Source organism: Exophiala viscosa (assembly GCF_022695815.1).
Source record: "Exophiala viscosa unplaced genomic scaffold EDD37scaffold_1, whole genome shotgun sequence".
Taxonomy (NCBI): domain Eukaryota; kingdom Fungi; phylum Ascomycota; class Eurotiomycetes; order Chaetothyriales; family Herpotrichiellaceae; genus Exophiala; species Exophiala viscosa.
In genome coordinates this window covers 3,121,646-3,135,491 of record NW_026944353.1, presented here as the reverse complement: position 1 = coordinate 3,135,491, position 13,846 = coordinate 3,121,646, and the positions used below count along the sequence as shown (strand labels likewise).

Below are 13,846 nucleotides of genomic sequence, written 5' to 3'. Positions count from 1 at the left end.
ATGCCGGGGTACCTGAACAGATGACATTCTGATTTGCTGTGCCCCAGTCACTGCCACACGCCAGTCTCCCTGTGAGGCTTGCAGAACGCCACAAAGGTAGGTGATACCGTCATGTGGAAGTGTTGATGCCCAATCCCTTCAACACCCATGTCCAAGCCACACTGTTTTCCAGCTCAGCTTGATGAAGCTGTTTCAACACAAGTAAGAGACGAACAGAATTTACCGCGCCTGAACAGTCCTGCGACCCGGGAGCCACAGTACGCCAATTGTTCGTCCCTACCTGTCGACACTCCCTTGTCGCAATGGACGACGACATCTTCGAGATATACATCAGCGATTTGAAGTTCACGGAGCCAGCGAGAATACTGCGATACAGCACCAAAGCAGAAACAGTCGTGGAGCACGTAGAGCCTGTGCAGGTGCAGGAGCTTCTGACGCTATTGGTGAGCCTATGTCAACTTCGGCTGCCCTGTTTCCTCGCTGAGAAATGTAAAAGCGGTCCAAAGATCAGCAACAGCCAAGGATCAAGACTGAGGATACACTATATGGAAATCTTTTGTAAGTACTTCGCTTGGATGTGGAAGTCATGTACGTTGCTGAAGTCGCTACTGATATCTGGGTCCAGGGTCATTGAAGGTGTCGGCGCGGAGGAATTGCCCATACGGATGGAGCGAGCGGTCTTTCTGGACTTGCTGGCTCACATGCAGATTCCACGAATATTCGTAAGATCCATGACCGACCATGGTGGCCATTACTCGACATTCATCAATCACGAAGAGCGAGATGGCCAACTTCGGCCAGAGTCAATATGTAGGTTTTGCGGCAGGTCCGTTGAGCTAGCTGACATATTAACAGATTTCATAGTTGCCACACCAGTTGCAAAGTGGCGGATGTTCTCGTGTTGTTTGAGAATCCACCTTGTGAACAGCGAGGTATCTGGAATTATCTTGCATAGCAATGTTGGTGCGATAAAGCGTGTGCCACGTTTGTTTCAGGGCCGACAAAAGGATCTCGCAATGTCACCAGTATCATTCCTAGTGTTCCTGCTCGAGATGTTTGGGCTTGAAACTACCCTCCACAGTACTTACCTGGCCGAGGACATCCGGAAAGCAGAGGAAAAGACAGGATTCTGGGAAGACATGAACTCAACCATAGTCGCTTCGAAGTACGAGCAGCTGAACAAAGACGTATATTCATGCAGATTGAGACTGTCCAGTTTGCGGCGGTTCACCGACTTCCAACAGGAGTTTGGACAATTCCTGCACAAATTCTTTGATCTCATTGACCAGTTGCGTACTGAATGTGGGCTGGGTCCAGAATCCAAATGGAAGCGAATCGCGGTGGTGCAGGACCTGGACTATCAAGTGACAACATGCCGGCGTTTGCAGGCCGAGTGGGAAAAAATGCACGAACGCATCCAGATACAAATTGATGTTGTAAGTGCTGCCATCACCTACGAATATACTACCAGCTGCTAACCTTTTATGTTCACGATGCGTGGATTCATCGCTCAACGAGATGCTCAAGCTAGTATCTCCCTTGCTGCCACGGCGCAACAGGACAGCGGAGCCATGAGGACTATTGCGGTTGTCACTCTCTTTTTCCTGCCAGCAACGCTGGTCTCGGTGAGACGGTTTTGGCTTGTGCCGCCTTGTCGTTGGGAGTCCAGAGCTAACTTAAAGCTTCGAATGCAGGCCATATCCAGTTCGGGCGTGATTGTTTCAGCGCCGAAATTGTGGTGGGTGTTTATGCTTGCCGTGGTCCTTTCGACGCTCGGCGTGTTCTCTTTGTGGTATTTGTACATGCGTTATCGTGCCAGGACTGCTGATAGAATGGTCTCCCATGGGCAATCGGGAAAAAATATCCACGATGAAGAGAAGTCGGTAGAAAAAGAAGAATAGAAGGGTCGAACTCGAGCCGGCGTTTTGCACTAAGGTGCTCGATTGGAAGTCACCAGTCACCTGGGTTAGGCCCCCTACTGACGGACTAAGCGATGATGTACTCAATCAAGCTCGACTTCACCTCCTCAACATCATCTGCTCTTCACCGAATGTTCCACTGTCCGTTGGCGCCAGTTGTGTGTCTTTAACACTGTTGACTTACGATCACTCCTACCCGATCAACGAGAGTGATGGTAAGAGGACGTCCGGACGGCATAGCAAACCGCCACATATCCGGTTTCGAAAGATGGAAAGTCACTACATTACATCCCACCAGCCAGCACTTCAAGTCGTGCTAGTCGGATGTTTTTGATAAGCCCTTTCCTCGGATCGACATCCGATTCAGAGGTACGCACGGCGTCGCCTCTTCCATCTCGAGCCCATGTTCCGGCCTCTACGACTCCGCAAAGTGAACCCAAACCCACCACCTCATCCATGTGAAGCCCTCCTCCACGCTTCCGAAATGCTTATTGCGCTCCTGCATCATCTCGTCTTCGCGCTTCTCAGTCCAAACATGCTCCGCCATGACCACATGTACTTCCACATCCCGTATCTTCTCTTTCCAGTCGCCTTGTACAATGGCCTCCTTCCACATTTCTCTCCAGCTGTCTTCGTTATGCCGAAATCTGGTGCCTCCACCAGATCTCCTAGGAAACTCTGAGGGTTTGAGATTCCCTACCTGGCTTCCACACATCAGGACCCTTTTCCTCTTCGGATCGAGCAGTTTCAGGCATCGCTGGGCCATGATTTTCTGTTGCGAGAGATCGAAGAGGTGGAATACTGCGGAAGCCTGCAAGATACCGACTGTCCCATCGCATTTCCGGCTCAACTCGGTGTCCGAAGAAAGGTCAAAGACATCTGCGGGCGCGATGAAATGGTCTCGCGGAAGTTTGTCCTCGTCGCGGAACAATGCATAACCGATGTCGATGAATTCGGGTTTCAAATCAGCCCCATATAGTCGCGACAGATCTGCCCCGTCGAAGGCAAGCTTTCGCACATCTTGGGCGAGACAACATCCGAGATCGAGGAATTTCCATGGTGCCTGTCCGCCATTGTTGCCCGATTTCAAGGCAGGCAAGATATCGCTGTGGTAAAGTGGGTGGTCGGCGAGGTCGAGCTCGAGGAACCGCCAGCGCCCGAGACAAGGGTATGGGTGAGATTCGTATGCCCGGTCACGGATTGTCTTGATGTGTTCCTTTTGCTGGTCGATTGGAATATGAGAGTACTCTGACAGCAGGTTCGAGATGGAGGCAGGTACACGCTTTAATTCAGCCAGGTACATTTCGATAGGCACTCCCTTTCTCATCTCTTCCTGGGTGGACGCCATTTTTGGAAAGTACCCCTCGGCGGTGTTCGAATGGTGAGGACTATGAATGGTAAACACGATTCTGGATGATAAAGTGCAGAAACAAACCTGGGGCAGTGATTGTCAACCTGCCTGTTAAGTCTGTTACTGACCTATTTGGATATTTGAGTATCGGTGTGCGTACTGGACAAATGCCGACAAGCTTCATATATTCATATAATGCAGCGGAGGCACAGTTCGACATGCGACCATTAATGCAACGTGATTGGCGTTTACGTGGTAACTCCGACGACGTTGCATATGCAGGGAGCAGCAGTTCAATGCACGGTCCACCGAAGATAAAGGTACAGTCAAGACCTCAATGGCAGCACCAACGAGTACGCAATGCTCTGGAGGAGTAAATTGGTGACAGCCTAATGGCGGCGATAGCAGAGAACGCCGAGATTCGGTTTCTGGGCCGAAGATCCGGCCAGGCTGTTGCCTCCAGTACGGACTTTAGCTATCTCAACCCACGGTAAATACTCCTACGAGGGTGGCGATAGTACATCTCTTGAGAGTCTCTACATGCTGTCCAAGGATTCGAGCAGGTCAACTTCCTCAGTCAAGCACCCACATCTGACTTCTTCCACTAGACCCATTGGACCATGTGATATCAATATCCAACGACCTCTCTTGACCTTGCTTCTTCAGGTATGTAATACGCCCACCAACCTCAGCTCCTGCTTGAACCTCCTCCCCTGCTCCGGGATTCTCGATCAAAAAGACTCCTTGCTGCCAATGCGTTGCATCGGAGAACGGCCCCGTCGAAAAGGCAATGAGGCCTTTCTCTTTCGCTTGAGCAGCTGTCATGCTTGCGTCGACGCTCTTGCTCTTCGAAGTCGAGAAGATAATGTCAAACCATACGACAAATCCTTCCAGAACTTTGAAACCCTGGTTCCACTTCAAGTTGAATTCCTTGGTGAAGGTCAAATCTTCGACTTTGGTGGTATGCAGATCAAGTTCGAGGAACGGCACGCTGTCGGCCGCTAACTCGTTCTTGTCCAATATGCGCGCGATGACTTCCTCGTGCGCCTTTTCCAGCATAGGGGTCATGTCGAAGCCATATATATCGCGCCAGAAGTCGATGTGTGAGGCCTTCAAGTCCGAGTCTGCGAGCGGGGCGATCCGTAGCGTCGAGTGTGATGGCACCATAAGCCCATCTGGAGCTAGATACTTGTCACGCGCGAACAGGACGGAATCTAACATCGACTCGTACAAAAGACAGTAGCCCATCCACTCGCTGACAATGATGTCGACTTTGTCCACAGGAAGTGGGACTTCCTCGATCTTGCCGCGCAAGCACTTGACGGTATCTTGGAGACCGTTCTTGTAAACGTTTTCGCGGGTCTTGTTGATAATGTCCGAGTTGTCGACGGCGATGACGAGTTTGGCGCCAGCTTTGGCGGCGAACATCGACAGAATGCCTGTGCCGCATCCGACGTCTAGAACGACTTTGTCCTGAAATAGCGCTTTGTTGTCGTAGATGAAGTCTCGGTAAGCGTCGGTGCGAACGCGGTCCTTGATCATAATCTCGTGAATCGAGTTGTACGAGTAAGAGTGGAAGTAGTCCTTGTCGTAGGTCTCTGCGGCTTGCTTGCTGGTTGATGCGCTTGACGACGAAGGGCCGGCCTTTGAGTCAGACGCTGTCGATTCGTCTAGACGGTCTAGAAGTGCGGTTTGCACTTGTTCTCGGTACGCGGCGAACTGGGATTGCAAAGCCTCGAGCTGTTCGCGGAGCTGCTCGACTTCGTTGGCTGGTGCTGTGACGCCGCCGGCGCCGGTGTCATCCTCAAAGACGTCGTCGAGACTGAACAGGAGAGCGTCTTCTTGAAGTACTGGCTTGAGGTACTTGTCGTCCTCAAAGACGGACTTGGATGAGATGTCTGGCCGGGTATTACCGGCTTTCACTTCGGAGCGGATGTAGTTGACTAGTTTGACGAGACCGAGGAAGTCGAGCACTACGTGAATGTTAGAATTGACAGTCCTCAGACTTATGAGCAGAGGTAGATGAGCGTACCAAACTGTTGTCTCAGTCGCCAGATGTCGAAATCGTGGTTGTCTCGGCAATAGGTAAGCATGCTTGCGGCGTCGGGGAAGGTCCGCTTGTCGAATAGCGATACCACCGTGATTGACTCCTCATCTGGCTCGACATCTTCCCATCCCTCGTCGTTTCTAGTGTCGAGAGGATCTGAAGCTGAGGACGAGTCACTGACGTCGTCTCGCTCAATGTGATTCGAGGCCATATTGCACAGCTAGTTTTCCAAGAGCGAAGGCGGGAAGCAGTATGGGAAATGAATCTAGAATAACCCTCTGATACAGCAACGGCAACCTCTTGTATGAATTCGTCTTCAAGTGCGCTGGTTTTCGTACTGAGCGATTGTTGATATTGGAAGTTTTTCTGCTTTACAATCGTGAAAAATCATTTAAAGTTTACCCCGTATCAAATGCCGCCAAGCCTTTGACATTCGACGCATGTAGATGCGACATGTCATTAGCTACCTAGGTACGGACATACCTGCTATTAATATATCTCTCAAAGGTGATACTGGGAGGGAGATTCTCCAGACTCGATATAGATCATCATGCCGATTCTACAGAGACACTCTTGACCCAATTGTCCACATCGGCCTTGAAATCCGGCGCATAAAGCCAAGTCAGGTCAAACTGTTGCCGAGCGATACCCTCGGCAGCAAGGCCAGTGAGCTGATCCTGGGGCAACCTCCTCAGATCAATCTGCTTATTCAAGTCGAGCACCCGCTTCACTCGGTCCTGTCGGTAACGTTGCCAGAAAGCCAATGCGTCCTCGACCTTGACGTTCCCGCCTTTAGCCGCAGCCAGGAGTAAGGCGAAGATATAGACATCTTCGAATGCCTGGTTGATGCCCTGCCCAGCCGATGGAGGGATAGCGTGTGCGCTGTCCCCGAGAATGACGACCCGTCGTTTCGCGGATGCCCATTTATCGAGTTCGGGAATCACGTAGAACGGCCAGACGTTCATCTTCTTCGGGTCGATGTGTTGTGTGGCTGTGATCGCGACTTCACCAAAGGCTTCGGCATCCTCTTGCATGAATTTTATGAGAGACTCTCTGTCAGCGGAGAAATTGTCCCAGCCTTCGCGGTCTAGCTCGTCGATTCGTCTTTGCTTACCGATCAGCATCTCGGAGCCATCGACTTTCTGCGGGGCGACGACAAATGCCCCCTTGCCTTCGGAGATGATGGTCAGAGGCTTGGTGATAGGTTTGCCATGGTGTCGGGCTGGCGCGGTGGGTACAGCGGCAGTGATGCCTGCCATGCGTGTGAAACGTGGGACGAGGTCTGGGTATAGATATTTTCGGACAGTCGAGTGGATGCCATCGGCGCCCACGAGCCAGGATGCTGTGTGTTGCTCTCCGTCTGCGCACTCCCAGATGACGTGCTCATTAGTCTCTTCGACGACGCGGGTATACTTGCGGCCGAAGACGACTGGGACGCCTTCGGCCTTGATCTTCGAGAGTATGATGTCGATGAGCTCGAAGCGGTAGATGCGATTGCCGGGGTATCCGTATTTTTGTTTACTACCGAACTCGTAGGTTTCGAGGAGCTCGCCGTCGACTTTTTGCAGCTCGAGTTCCTCGAAGTTGAAGCCCTTGGACCGGACTTCTTGGTATACACCTAGGGCGTCGAGTACCTTGAGAGCATTGGGTGAGAGCATAACGGCGCCTCCGATATTGAGAGGGGCCGGGCGTGACTCGTATATCGTGGCTTTAATACCTTGCTGTTGCAGGGCGAGGGCAAGGGCCAGGCCGGAGAGGCCAGCGCCAATGATTGCGACCTCGTCGGCCATGTTGATGGTTCGATGTCGTGTTGGCAGTAGCTCTTGGATGCTTCTCCGAGATGCAATGGAGGTGTTTGCTTGGGTCTCGTACTATATTAGGATTCGAGTGGTTTCAGGGCTTCGTGAGAAGTAGAAGCATACGGGCTCATATGGTATATCAACGCAAGGACAAACCCTATGGCTAGGCGCCCCATTGTTGCCGACTTGCCATCCGAACGAGGCCTGCTCGGTCTGAATGTCGGCGTGAGCAAACTCTGAATGGTCTATCACCGGCACTAACGCAGGCACAGATGCAGTGTATATCACTATACAAACAACGTTAGTGGGTGCAAGGATGCGAGGAGGACACAAAATGCGGGAGGTTGATTCGGGCATGTTTGTCAGCTCCAGCTTCGGTCATGAAAAATGCATCGTAGGACCGCGGGCTTCCAAGCGAACCGCATGACGTTACAGACGAGCAAATTGCGGTCTATTGATGATTCCAGATTTGTGGATGAGTTCAAGAGTTCACATTGGGTGAGAAAAGTTGGAAAAGTGTTACAAACTGTCGCTCATAACAGTGTTGACATTCTGGCCGACTTAGCTAATCTCCGCTACAAGCGATACGAGCGAAAATACGAGCGAACGGAACTCGTAAGGCCGATAAACGAGGCCGAAGGTCACATAACGACAAAAGTTACGAGGGTATCCAGCCTTGTCAGGCCTCATGCTCTTCCTTTTCCACGATATATATCTGCTTCAAGTGCCAGGAGTCCATCATGGCTCTCAAGTACAGCATATCCATCAGCGAGCAAGTGAAGAAGACTCGAAACAGAACTTGCACGCCAGTCAAGAAGCATTATCATCCCTCAATACTACCAGCAAACCACACCCATCGCTGAGACTCTAGTCACGCAAGCAACACACTTTGGTAAAGACGACCAGCTTACCACCTCAATACCCAGAAATGCTTCCTCAGATATTCGTGATCGGCGCCACCGGCAGAACAGGCCAATTAGTCGTCGACGAAGCCCTGAAAAGAGGCCACCCCGTCACGGCCCTTGTTCGCAAACCCACCAGCACCCTCCCGCAGCATGACAACCTCACCATCACAACAGGAGACCCATGCAGAGCATTAGACGTGGAGACAGCACTACGAAGCTTGAAGCCATCCAACCCAGTCGTGATCATCAGCACTTTAGGCCAAACCCGGACATCGGGCAACCCCTGGGCAGCAGCCACATCACCACCCCGCTTCATGGACGCATCAGCCAGGGCAGTGTTGGCGGCGTGTCAAGCAGTCCGAGACTCCGTCACCGTACAGAAGATAGTGCTCATGTCTCTATTCGGCGCGGGCGATTCATTCGCACAGCTCAATTTCCTCATGCGGTTTATCATGCGGCATTCAAACATGGCTCAGACGCTAGAGGACCAAAACCTCGTGGATCAGACGATCAGGAAGAACGGGAATGTGCCGTTCGTCCTGGTCAGGCCTGCCATGTTGACGAATGGGGAGGTTGCGCCGGTCAAAGTGCATGGGACCCAGGGGAAGGGTGCCGGCTTCATGCCCAGCGTTAGTGCGAGCAGCGTTGCCAGGTTCATGCTCGATGCTACTGCGACCAAGGACTTTGATAATAAGGCGGTCGTTGTGTCGAATTGATTTTGGACGTCGGGTGGTGGACTCGAGCGCATTTCTCTCCATTGGTATGATATGATAAACATGCGAATCAACATCAAACCATTTTTGGAGGAGTGCGGGTTGAGATATCGACAGATATGGTTAGATTATACGAGCATTGCATCTTGTAGACATGATGTGAGTGAGAGGACATCAAGTTGCTGTTGGTTGGTTGAGGCTATGAGTGTTGCGGCAATCCGGCACTTCTGTAGTGCACAATGGGCACGCGTCGCACTAATTGAGCATTTTGCAGACTGATCAGCATGACAACGGACAAGTGATACAGTCGCTCTGGACAGGTGTGATGCCTTTCAGTTCTTTCATTGACGGCCAATAATCTCGCAATTGTTGATCTGGAAACAATATCTAAGAACATTGAGGCGCGGCCATCTTTGAAGCTGCTCACCACAACCAGCACGGCATGATGTCCTAGAATCAAGACTTTGACCGTCTTCAGCACGCCTACTGTGTATCAACATGTCCACAGGGTTCTCCGGTGTCGAGGCATGCATCTTATCCCATTTCGCTGACAGGCCCGTGGGTCTCCATCTTCAAGGTTTTGAACAAATCGTGCCTAGCCCACCAACTCCTCATTCGTTTGCCGTAAATATACACCGGAACGGCCATGAGACACAGGAAGACCGAGGTTCCACCGAAGACATACATAATCTGTGAAGGACCGTCCGCGGCGACCCAGTTGTTTGCAAAGTTCGACAGGCCATAAAACATGAAGTTCTGGTAAAGTCACATCTCATGTTAGCGTTGTTTCTCTCCATCGACTGGAGGGTTTGCAGCCTCCGAAGTAGGTGCTTACCTTAAAGAGCATGTTCATGACGAAGATCTCGTTACTCTGGTTTCGGAAAGAATCAAGACCGTACGACAGGGATGAAAAGATACCAATCAGGACGCCGAACATCATGACGCCCTGGAAAAACGCACACAATTCTGACGGAGAGCCCTTTTGCATGGTGTAACCGAAGAAAAACATGCCTATACCACAGCCAATGCACGCTGGGAGCATGAAGACCAAGCGGAATTCAGGCTCGTATGTGCCCTTGTTCTTCTTGGTGATGTACTTGATGACATGATCGCCGAAAAATCCGGTGACGAGGGAGCCCACGAGGCCACCAAGAAAGGGGCCTGCACCGAGGTAGCCAATTTCGGCGGCGTTATAAACCCACGGCTTGCCGGAGAAGACGCCCGACAGAATGATCGCCGAACCAACGTACCTAGTATGTGAATTAGCAAGTTTTGATGATCCTAACCGAGCAGTATCACACGTACCAGCTGTTCAAGAGGCCAGAAGCGATGACAGCATAACAAGCAGCAGGGTTGAGCAAGGTAAGGAAAGGCCCAAGAAGGTACTTGAAGACGTTGTCGGGCGAATAGACGCCCGTCCAGACCGCAAGTTCTTGGACGAACGTTTTCTTCTTGGGAACGATCGTCTGGTCCGCCGTAGCCCCTGGCTCGGCGACGTGTTCCTTATGTGAGTGCTCAATGGTTGCCAGCTCTGTCAATTTCTCGTCCCTGTTTCGCGTAAGATCCGTTTCGTAGCGAACATCTCGAATATATGTCGTTTCCGGGCAGAAGAGGAACATGAGGACAAATTGGAGCACCAAGAATATCTGAAACATGTGGAATAGCCAGAGATAGCCAAGGCTCTGATAGACTTGGCCACAGATGATTGATGCGAGACTGGATGCGGCGTTCAGGATGAAATTGATGAGAGAAATGCGGAGACCTCGCTGGTGCACAAAATACATATCACCAACGGTGGAGACAATAAGAGATTCGAAAGCTGATGTCGAGAAGCCTTGAACAATACGAGCGGCAAGCAGATACTTGTAGCTAACGTTCGCCTCGCCGATTGCGGTGCCGATAATGTCGAAGAGCGTCGAAACCAGGAAGACGGGTCGTTTGCCATATTTGCGGCTGAACGCACAGACTAATCGATGATCAGTAAGTATCATCACTGTGAGTGGATAGATATTCCTTGATGGACGTACCAAAAGGACCGGAGCAACCCGCTGCGAGGAGGTTATAACCTGACACGAGTACGGCCGTTGTCAATGGAGTTTTAATTTGTTCCGCAATCTCGAAATACGAGGCATTCAGGAATGGGCCCTTATGATAGTCAGCCATGTCTGCGACGGGTATGCCAACATAGCAAAGGCCTTCGACTAACATTGGTTCCGGCATTAAGCATGGCGCCGAGACACAAAATGGCGGTGATGACCTCTTTCTTCCACAGTGGCCAATTGAGAGGATCATTGGGGTCTTCGCTAGGCTGGGGTGAGAGGACAATATGGGCATCACGACCCTTGCCGTGCTTCAGGCCCTCGGTGATGGCCTCTGAGTGCGCTGCCTCGTCGTTGAGCAGTACCGTTCCAGGGACGTGGTCCAGCTTCTTGTCTGCGTTAAGGTCAGTCCATGCCCGATTGACAGTCTAAGAGCGTGTGTCTTGCCTTCTTGAACGCCGAGCCCCATCTTGGAAACGATTGTGGGAGCTGAGCGAAATGCTAGGGCTGTTGAGTTGGTCCTGAGGACGTTAGTCACAAGTGCTGTAAGAAGAACCGAAGCGCGCCTTGTGTCGAGAGACGGCAAAGCTCCTTTTAAGTTGAAACTTCCAGGCCTTGTCCGAGTAGTGTCGCTCCCCGCATCAACGCTTGTTGGCTATCTTCTCAACTTCCTGGTCGAATGTGAGGAACTTTAAGATCCAGTCTTGAGGTCGAGATAGGGCGCTTCTCCAATTGTGTTGCCCCATGGGGTCTTGGAGCGCCCATTACGGAGATGCCCCATCTCCCCCTGTTTACTGAAGCAAGACTAGGCGCGACTTGGCCGGCAGTTGCTTAGGGAAAAAATTGCCGTCATAAGAACTGTCGCCTATCAGACTCTTTCCCAGTTGATGGCTCTGCAAGACGCAGTCACGTTGCATGGGTAAAAAGCTGAGTTTGATTACCCCACAGAAGGAGAGTTTATCACACCCACTTGAGGGCAACAGTGCCAGTATCCGTGACAATCCGTGGAATCGGAGGCCTTACAGCTCTCTTTGAGCCTGTACTGGTAGCATCAAAGGGAAAAGGCCTTGGAAGTCGACACTACTGTATCCGTGATGTCAGCTAACCTCGCGTGAGAAAAGCGCAGTCTCGCTTCACCCCATCAAGCAGGGGTTGGTGTTTCGTCTTGTTGTTGGCGCCCAGACCCTCACAAAACATTGGCTCCATCGGTCCGGTACCTTCTCGCCATCGATCTGCCGCTTGGATACCTACCAATAATGGGTGAATCCCGTAAACGTGGTCCAGACTGTCCAGAACCATACCGCCGGCGTAGGGGCGCGGCCAAGTCCCGAAAGCAGGAGATATCCTAACTATTTGGTAGTCTTTGTAGGGAAACGAATATGACGGTTCATTCGTGTTCGGGGATATAAGTGAGAAATCCGCAAGCACTACCCTGCACTATCAAAGCCAGGTGTCGCCACATGCTCTTAGACAATAGTCATGCACGGCTGCAAAAGCCCTTGATTGTGAGGACCGAGGCAAGTCTTCCGGAGTGTCGACCTATGGCATCTCAATGCATCATGGGCGCGAGGAAGGTCGTTGCCGATCAAAGTACTCTGGATATGAGTCTCTGAAACCAAATATCACTGTGCCCGCCCAGGCGGCGAAGAAATTGAGCAATAATCCCAATGGCTTTGCGATGAACTTTGGACCTGGTAATGCAAGGACGACGTTGGCCCTATAGTTGAACATTAGAACCTGACACAGGTTGCGCGGGATCCCCGCCTTTCGGCAATCGTCTCGATACGTCTGCGTGTTCCCTGGAAAGCCGAAACGTGTGCATTAGTGATTGTCATTATTGCTGCTGAACAGTATAAAAAGCCAAGAACGCACTGAAGAACTCCTCGTCTCTCTCCTTGTGGCGGGGCTCCAGGACGAACTCGACCACTAAATCATCTTTGGGGCTAGCATTACGGAAGGTGTGGTACACTCCACCAGGAATCTCAACTACCTCTCCAGCTGTAGCAATATGTTTTCGATCTTCCAGGTAAAAAGCTGCCTTGCCGTGAAGGACGTGGAAGAATTCGTCCTGCCTGGAGTGCCAGTGTAATGGAGGGTTCAAAGCACAATTGGGTGAACTGGGGCCCTCAATGCCATGCTTATCAGTCGAAGCTTCCTCCTGTGGCGCCGGTGGAAGTCGATTAATGACCAAGTACTGATCGGAAGGCGCTTTGAACTCAATGCAAGACCGACCATCATCAAACGCGATCTTGTTCAAATGGGCAACTCGAGTACGTTGTGGAGGTTTGACCAAAAAAGAAAGCATTCTCACGGTATGTCAGACGCAGGAATGAAGACAATCTCCCGAATCATTAACGAGAATGCGACGTGTTCTTACCGCCGAGGCCGACACCGTTGTGGAGAGATGTCAGCCCCGGAAAAAGCCCCCGTCACTTGCTGCTCTTTCGCTTCGACAAACGAGTCACTTATTGGACGTGCCCTGATATCGGGAAGCCTGGATATGGAGGACGATGACAGTGCTGTCATTTAGATCGATCCGCTACCATCCCGTCAGTCAGCGAGAGGCACATATCAACTCATTGCACAAGGAAAGTCCTCCCGACTTTGCGCTTTACCACGTCATACATTGTGCCATACACAAAGACTTCTTCACTTTCCGGCATCCAACAGAAATCAGACTATCAATACGGCGTATTGCCTCCTGCGATAACAGCGATAGCTGAACTTGGATGGCGGGGTCGCCTCTACAAAAATCATGTCCCAGATTGCCAGCCCGTGATGCCTAGATGCACCCAACGCAAAGGTCCTCCTGCACGTGGCATCGAGGAAAGAGACGCTGCGTCTCCTCACAGCCCTGATATGGCTGATTTCCGCCTACAATGGCTCGACGTAACCCGTCGTCGCACAACCGGCGTTGGCTTGGTATCTTGATTTATCCTTTTCGTTATCTGCCTATCGTACCCGTTGACAAGGAGCCGAGGCAACTATTCTACAACAGGAAAACAGATAGGATTGTCCGAATATCGCCAGAAAGGACATCAGCTCTTAAGTTGACGCTATCAACATAGTGTGG

General features: G+C 51.4%; 8 protein-coding genes across 8 annotated transcripts; 3 read left to right on the top strand and 5 right to left on the bottom strand.

The window, feature by feature from the left end:
* Nucleotides 1-302: 302 nt before the first annotated feature.
* EDD37DRAFT_661514 (uncharacterized protein) lies at nucleotides 303-1,259 on the top strand (the record flags this gene model as incomplete). The annotated part of the gene is made up of 4 exons (XM_062819140.1): nucleotides 303-443; nucleotides 497-558; nucleotides 626-810; nucleotides 856-1,259. Coding segments are annotated over 4 exons (792 nt in total), but the record flags the coding sequence as incomplete, so codon positions are not given.
* A 411-nt stretch (nucleotides 1,260-1,670) lies between these two features.
* Nucleotides 1,671-1,902, top strand: EDD37DRAFT_617411 (uncharacterized protein; the record flags this gene model as incomplete). Its single annotated transcript, XM_062815730.1, has 1 exon — nucleotides 1,671-1,902. The coding sequence occupies exon 1, from the start codon at nucleotides 1,689-1,691 to the stop codon at nucleotides 1,899-1,901; it is 213 nt and encodes a 70-aa protein (XP_062675472.1). The 5' UTR covers nucleotides 1,671-1,688.
* EDD37DRAFT_617410 (uncharacterized protein) lies at nucleotides 1,903-3,457 on the bottom strand. The gene is made up of 2 exons (XM_062815729.1): nucleotides 3,355-3,457; nucleotides 1,903-3,307 (listed from the first exon to the last, which is right to left on the bottom strand). Exon 2 carries the CDS (start codon nucleotides 3,265-3,267, stop codon nucleotides 2,335-2,337), a length of 933 nt encoding a protein of 310 aa, XP_062675471.1. The 5' UTR covers nucleotides 3,268-3,307; nucleotides 3,355-3,457; the 3' UTR covers nucleotides 1,903-2,334.
* Nucleotides 3,431-5,668, bottom strand: EDD37DRAFT_617408 (protein arginine N-methyltransferase 3). The gene is made up of 2 exons (XM_062815728.1): nucleotides 5,303-5,668; nucleotides 3,431-5,243 (listed from the first exon to the last, which is right to left on the bottom strand). Exons 1-2 carry the CDS (start codon nucleotides 5,526-5,528, stop codon nucleotides 3,844-3,846), a joined length of 1,626 nt encoding a protein of 541 aa, XP_062675470.1. The 5' UTR covers nucleotides 5,529-5,668; the 3' UTR covers nucleotides 3,431-3,843.
* Nucleotides 5,669-5,718: 50 nt separating this feature from the next.
* On the bottom strand, nucleotides 5,719-7,611 carry EDD37DRAFT_617407 (uncharacterized protein). Its single transcript, XM_062815727.1, has 2 exons — nucleotides 7,240-7,611; nucleotides 5,719-7,182 (listed from the first exon to the last, which is right to left on the bottom strand). Exons 1-2 carry the CDS (start codon nucleotides 7,471-7,473, stop codon nucleotides 5,866-5,868), a joined length of 1,551 nt encoding a protein of 516 aa, XP_062675469.1. The 5' UTR covers nucleotides 7,474-7,611; the 3' UTR covers nucleotides 5,719-5,865.
* A 171-nt stretch (nucleotides 7,612-7,782) lies between these two features.
* On the top strand, nucleotides 7,783-9,039 carry EDD37DRAFT_617405 (flavin reductase). The gene has a single exon (XM_062815726.1). The coding sequence runs from the start codon at nucleotides 8,045-8,047 to the stop codon at nucleotides 8,735-8,737; it is 693 nt and encodes a 230-aa protein (XP_062675468.1). The 5' UTR covers nucleotides 7,783-8,044; the 3' UTR covers nucleotides 8,738-9,039.
* A 229-nt stretch (nucleotides 9,040-9,268) lies between these two features.
* Nucleotides 9,269-11,242, bottom strand: EDD37DRAFT_655500 (serine/threonine kinase 16; the record flags this gene model as incomplete). Its single annotated transcript, XM_062818765.1, has 6 exons — nucleotides 9,269-9,490; nucleotides 9,570-9,984; nucleotides 10,040-10,700; nucleotides 10,762-10,879; nucleotides 10,941-11,167; nucleotides 11,221-11,242. 6 exons carry the CDS (start codon nucleotides 11,240-11,242, stop codon nucleotides 9,269-9,271), a joined length of 1,665 nt encoding a protein of 554 aa, XP_062675467.1.
* A 959-nt stretch (nucleotides 11,243-12,201) lies between these two features.
* Nucleotides 12,202-13,123, bottom strand: EDD37DRAFT_59553 (uncharacterized protein). Its single transcript, XM_062814576.1, has 2 exons — nucleotides 12,727-13,123; nucleotides 12,202-12,572 (listed from the first exon to the last, which is right to left on the bottom strand). Exons 1-2 carry the CDS (start codon nucleotides 13,076-13,078, stop codon nucleotides 12,331-12,333), a joined length of 594 nt encoding a protein of 197 aa, XP_062675466.1. The 5' UTR covers nucleotides 13,079-13,123; the 3' UTR covers nucleotides 12,202-12,330.
* Between the last annotated feature and the right edge of the window lie 723 nt (nucleotides 13,124-13,846).